Source organism: Periophthalmus magnuspinnatus, chromosome 6 (genome assembly GCF_009829125.3).
Source record: "Periophthalmus magnuspinnatus isolate fPerMag1 chromosome 6, fPerMag1.2.pri, whole genome shotgun sequence".
NCBI lineage: Eukaryota > Metazoa > Chordata > Actinopteri > Gobiiformes > Gobiidae > Periophthalmus > Periophthalmus magnuspinnatus.
The window spans coordinates 21,174,801-21,180,800 of NC_047131.1; the positions used below are offsets into that span (position 1 = coordinate 21,174,801).

At 40.5% G+C, this 6,000-nt stretch overlaps 1 protein-coding gene across 3 annotated transcripts in view; it reads right to left on the minus strand.

Annotated features, from left to right (window-relative positions):
- LOC117372777 (filamin-C-like) overlaps positions 1 to 6,000 on the minus strand; it is a 28,552-nt gene extending 22,552 nt beyond the window's left edge. For 2 of the 3 annotated variants that reach the window (XM_033968625.2, XM_033968624.2), the window contains exons 1-2: positions 5,307 to 5,999; positions 767 to 1,015 (exon numbers count right to left, since the gene is read on the minus strand). In XM_033968625.2, coding sequence (XP_033824516.1) covers positions 767 to 1,015; positions 5,307 to 5,682 — 625 coding nt within the window. In that variant the 5' untranslated portion in view covers positions 5,683 to 5,999. Of the gene's footprint in view, positions 1 to 766; positions 1,016 to 5,306 lie in introns of all 3 variants that reach the window. The other variant, XM_033968623.2, reaches the window with a different exon arrangement.

Sequence of the window (6,000 nt, forward strand, 5' to 3'; positions counted from 1 at the left end):
CTATATACCTCTGACACTACCTGTTCTCTCGGGACACATTACATGGCATTTGATTCGCCGTTTCAATGTAGATCTGTGTGTCTAGATGAGGTGCAGAGAAGGCTAGTATTCTTGGAAGATGATACTAATTTACACTTAGGTCCCCTGACCCCCACCTCCATAGTAACCAAAGTAAACTCAAGTACACATAAGTTGTAATCTATTTATTCTTACTCAGCATTAGGGACTAGGCGATATACTGTGTCATAATAATGAATACAGTTTTTCCACTAGCTTGCACGATGTGAATGTTCTATATGTCTTGTTGCCAGTGAAGATGTCATTTGTATGCCTGGAATACTTATTTCACATTATAGTGGTAAACTTATATATCTCTATGGATGCGAGCAGGTTACAGCACCAGGCCAAGTTACAAGTCATATCTATGGAGAGGGGGACTGCTTACAGTCAGAATGCATGCTTTGGGGGTATTTTAGCAATAAAAACATATGTAATTGAATAACAGTAGTATAGGTTTAATGCCATACTGTGGTAAGTGGCACAAAATATTCTTATTTATTCAGTGGGTGCTAGGTGATTATCCCAAAACCTTGCTTCAAATGCAGGGCACTGCTTCGACAGCTTTACACTTATTTGGAGAGTTTGAAAAAACATGGTAAAGTAGGGTAGAATTTCAGTACACTATATAATGAAGCTATTTATATTCAACTTCCTGTTTTGTTACATATTTTCCAACCATATTCATTAGCATTTATTGTCTACTCACCGGGGGCACAGTTGTCCACCAGAGCTCCAAGAGCCTTTCCATCTCTCCAGTCCTTGTTGAAGTTGGTGATGGGCAGCTGAGGCACTTTGTTTTGAATCCAGCCGAGCAGTCGCTGTTTGGGGGTGAGTTTCTTCGTCTCTTCATCATCCTCGTCGTCCCACATGGGCATGGAGATGGAGTAGTGCAGAATGAGAGTCCAGATAAGACCCAGGATCAGCTTCAGATTTCCGTCCACAATTGCTTTGCTATCTGCAGTTGGACACAAGACAACAAAAGAATTTAGTAGGATTTATTTTACAAGCATGAAAATATTTTGTTATCTTGAACCAGCAGCATAACAGAATATTGGTACTTTTTATAAAGTGCAAAGTATTCATTGTCCTGCATTTTCAATTTGAGTAGTTTTTTGATGTAACCTTTCTATTAATGCCCAACAGTAGCTTTGAAAGTAGCAGACTAGAAGTAGCAATAGAAATGTGTATTGACCTTGATGGTGGATACTACTACTCTCAAGTGATGGCAGCAGTAAGTACAATGGATGTAGTAGTAACAGAAGCTTTGGTAGAAATAGTCATTAGAGCAATTGTGGTTATACTAGTAGTAGAATTGAAGTGGTAACAGCAGTAACAGTGTAGCAGTGTGGTATTACTAGCAATACTTTGCATTAAATACATCCAGTAACAATCTCACAAGATTCCACTTGAACAACAACATTTCACTTTTGCAGCACATTCAAAAAGATGTTTCTATATGAGCAACCGTCTGTAATATCAATAGTCTTGATGTGTGGAGGAGCTGACCAGGCTTTCTGAGTGGAAATATAAACAATGATGAGTGACTGCTGAGGAGACAAGATTCTAACGCCGCTTGCTGCTCCCCCCCCCCGAGCCCCCTTTGCTCAGACAGCTGTCCCGGCCCAGACCCCTGACAATCTGTCATCCAGTCACAATGCTGCTCCCAAAGCACTGACAGCTGAGGATATGTGCAAGTGGATCTCTCTCTCTCTGCATAAATACCACTTGGATTTCAATTACGTCCAAAAGTAGTAGCCACACCAGTAGCATGATAAATCAAAAAGAAGAGATAAGATCCATTGACAACACACACACTGCTAATTTCCCCAAGTTCTCAGTGGAAAAGTTGGCGAAATAAGCTCTTTTTAATCCTCTTCACTTAGTATTAAGACATTTAAGCCAAATAGCCTCTAAGGAGATCTCACTTATGTGATGATTAAGGTGTTATTTAGGCTGCCTATCATTTCAATCTTATCAGTCTTAGTTTCAGGTTGTTTATATCTGTCTAGTTTAATCCTAATGTACACCTTTGTATTTTATGCTCATTTGGTTTTGATATGGCCCTGGTTCTTTTTTTTTTTTTTTTTTTTAGTTTAATGTACAAGCTTTTTTTCACATTTGAGTTGATTTCTCCTGTTGCTATGCATTTCTATCCTCATGCGAAATATAATATACAACACTATATTTTTGCTTCATCAATTTTTACCATGAATTTTGTCAATAATATCCTTCCTTGTCCAAACAGTCTTCCCTATTTCAAATATGCCCAATTGTGCAAATAAATTCACAGTTATTCTCACCCTCATTACCCCAGTGGGTATTTTCTGACAGTCAGATTTGATGTGTCATTATTTGATGTCTGTGGGCAGGTGGGGACAGGGCCATGGCAGAGCAGGGTTTGATCCTCACTGTGTCAAGATTTAAGGCCAACTGTGCGGGCAAAGCCACATCTATCAAATGATCTCCAGTTACAAGTTGTGACACATGTGCCACTAAGCCCGCTGGAGTTTTTTTAGCATCTCTGGGTCAGTGTAATGGAAGCGAGCGAGACATTATCTTTTAACAGTATTGACCCACTAAAGCTGTGCAGGGGGAGACTACCAGGGCAGGAAGTAAAATGCCAGGGCGTCTATTATCGTGCCCCCTTTCTGTCAAATCAGTCTGATCCAATGTGTGCGTGTGTGTGTGTGTGCTTGTGTGGGCAACAGCAGGGCACAACATTTACTATGGGCACTACAAACACCTCTGAGGTCACAGGGGTGCAACCTCTGATTCTGCAGCCTTCATATACCACACACAAGTAGTTATGCTCTGGTCTTCACTTGAAAATTTGTGGTTTAGACCAGGTGTGATTTTGACTCTTATTTTACTTATTTAGTCCTGGTTTAGTTCTGTTCTAGATCTATATCATCTGTATTGTATTTGTCATCTAAGCACAATGTAACTTTTCAGGTGGAGGGGTAAATGGTTTGCCTGGAATGTTCGACAGTATAGCATTAAACTTGGTGACACCACTAGGCCAAGCAATAGTTCAGATCTGAGGAGATGTGACCGGGCTCAAAGTAAGAATGCAAGGTCCATCAAGGTTTTTTTTTCTTAGCAATAAAACATCCATAACTGAATAAATCTTTAATGCCATACTGTAAACATGTGTATTATGTACCCTTCATTAGACAAGTGCACAGTGTACTTTTGAGTTTGTTACGCCTGTGTTCTGTGTTAGTCTTCAATGTCAACATCTAGTCCTGGTTTTAATCCTTAATGTAAACCTGGTTTAGGTCTAATCCTAGTAGCCCTTGGTTTAGTTCATTCGGGTTGGATGCTTGTCCTGATTCAGTTCCTACTAGTCTTTGATGGCTGCTACTGGTTTAACCCCAATTTGCGTTGATTTCGCCCGATGCTTCGGGTTGTTTTTCTTCATAAGCTATTATGTTAATTTTTGCTATGTCAAAATATGCCTAAACATGACTGGTCATATCATTATCTCAAAATTTAACACAGTTCCCTCACAGTCCACTGACCAAACGCCTCAACCATGCTGGGAATTTCACTCAAGTGTGTGGCAGCATCATTAGTCACTAAACAGAAAAAAATAAAGTGTCACAAGTTTAATAAGTTTCCGTCCTGCTTGAATTGTGTGCTTGTCCACAACACTATAATTAAGTAATACGTCTTCCTCTCACCCCTGTGTATTTCATTGGGGGATGTTAAATGTTTGAAGAGGTATTCTGTTCACCCCCGCAGTTCACCCTGACACAAATCCACAAGAATTTAATGCAACTCCAGCTATCTGTCTCTTCCACCGGATCCCAGAAGAGCTAATCCCCTCCTCACTCATGTTTGGGGACAGGAGAGGCTGTCAACAGAGAATGTTGGTAACTTGCTTTTGACCTCTGACCTTTAAGTGTTTGTGTATAGAGTCTTACGTGAGTGCTGTCAGCTGTTGCAAAATCCATCTGTTTCATTATAGCTTCCTCACTGAGTTCCCAACCTATAGTTCATGACCACAAAACTGCACCAGGCTAGGCTAATGTGTCCTAGCACAGCTCTGACACAAATGGCTGACCTCAGTGACACCTCTGCAGCAATTTTCCATTGAGTGCTTTGACCTATGCTTAGCATCACTTATCACTGAACTGTCAACAACAAACCATTCCAGGATATGAAAGCAAGCAAGTAATGCAAAAATACAACTAATTATTAAGTAGTAGTAGTAGTAGTAGTAGTAGTAGTAGTAGTAGTAGTAGTAGTAGTAGGAGTAGGCTATTCCGCCCAGTCTGGCTGCAGATCTTCACCCAGAGGGCCCCACCCCCACAGACCTCACCATTTTTCATTAGTTTACTCTCTAAATGATTTAATGACACTTTGTATCAGTTGATGCCCTAGTTCAATGTGTACTAAAGGACATTAAAGGTGATAAAGCTCATTTCACAGTGAATTCACAGTGAAGCACTTTAGAGACATTTAATCACCAATAGATTTCATTTCTAGTTTGAAATAAAGTAGCTTTGTGTCATCTCTGCTCTACTCTGCATGCATATGTTAATTAGTAGTTTAACAAATGTCACAGATAAAACAAACAAAACAGATATTTAACTGTGAAAATGGGCTTACACACAATGGCGTAAATGGCATTGGCATTTTAGAAGTAGATTGTGCGAGACTGTGTTGCCATAGGCTCTGTGTCTGGTTAAGACTAGGCACAAATCTGTAATGGTTGAGATTAGTAAAAGGGGTTAGGCTGTCTTTAGTATAAAAACTATATCAACTTCTGAAAAGCTGCGTTGGCATGGCCGCTGTTTGTTTGAATGGAGGTAAGTCACGTGATGGTCTTCCTGGTGGAGGTGTGTGGGTTGGGTCCTCTTTGTGGAGGTCTGCAGCCAGATCTCTCTCAATAAACCATACAATAGTGTTTTACTTGGGATACAATGTGTAACTGTATTGTTAAGGTAAAAATCTATCTTATTCTTGTGTAATAATAGTTGTATTGTTAAGTATTTCACATTATTTCACTAATGTTTATGGGATGCTCCAAACGCAATTTCGTTGTTCTTCTGTGACAATGACTACAAATAAATTGAATTGAATTGAATAATGTTCTCATTAGTAGGTCTTGTTCAGTTAGAGTGGAGCCTAACCCAATAACTATGGGTTATGGTCCTGGTACATACATGAATTATCAAATTATACATTGAGGGCAATATGTATAGAAAAAAAAAACGTTCAAAATGATTATGTGAACTTACCTATAGACACCAGTTTAATTCTTTCCCTGTCCAAGAACTCCAGCGCCACTGATACATTTTCCAACTTCATCTGTCTGAAGTTGGGTCTACTGTGATGCTTCCGGTACATTTTCTTTTGACTCAGCACCTCCAGGAGCGAAATGAGCTTGAGACCGTCGCTAAAATCCTTCTGCAGGTCGGTGACGGTCTTGTTGACGCACTTGAGATGCTCGTTGCACCACCTGGTAAACGTGTTCTGCTGGATCTTCTTCCACGGCGCATCCTCAGCCAGATCCTTCTCCGTGGCGGGCATCTCGTCGTCCTCCTCGTCCCCGTAGTCCGCGGCCTGGTAGTACTGTGGAGGCAGCGGCTCTTCCCCGTAGTTATTGCTCATCATGATGCCTTTTATATACTTCGGTGGCACTTGTGTGTTAAAAATGCGCGTAAACTTTTCGCGGCCTAATGGCAAAAAAAAAGCTCGGTTCAAACTTGGGAGAAGGTTTTATAAGAAAGCACCTTGGGATTTTCAGATGTACTTGCGAAGAATGTCTCCCTGTCAGGAAAATGATCGATTAATTTATTCGGTTTAACAATGTCCAAGGCAGTTTGCGCGTCCGCTTCTTTTAATTGGCACCTTCTTGACAAACCCTGGAGCTCTGGAGAGTAGATGAGCAGTGAGAAAGTGAGTAGAGTAGCACTGTAGTGTCTTCAGTGT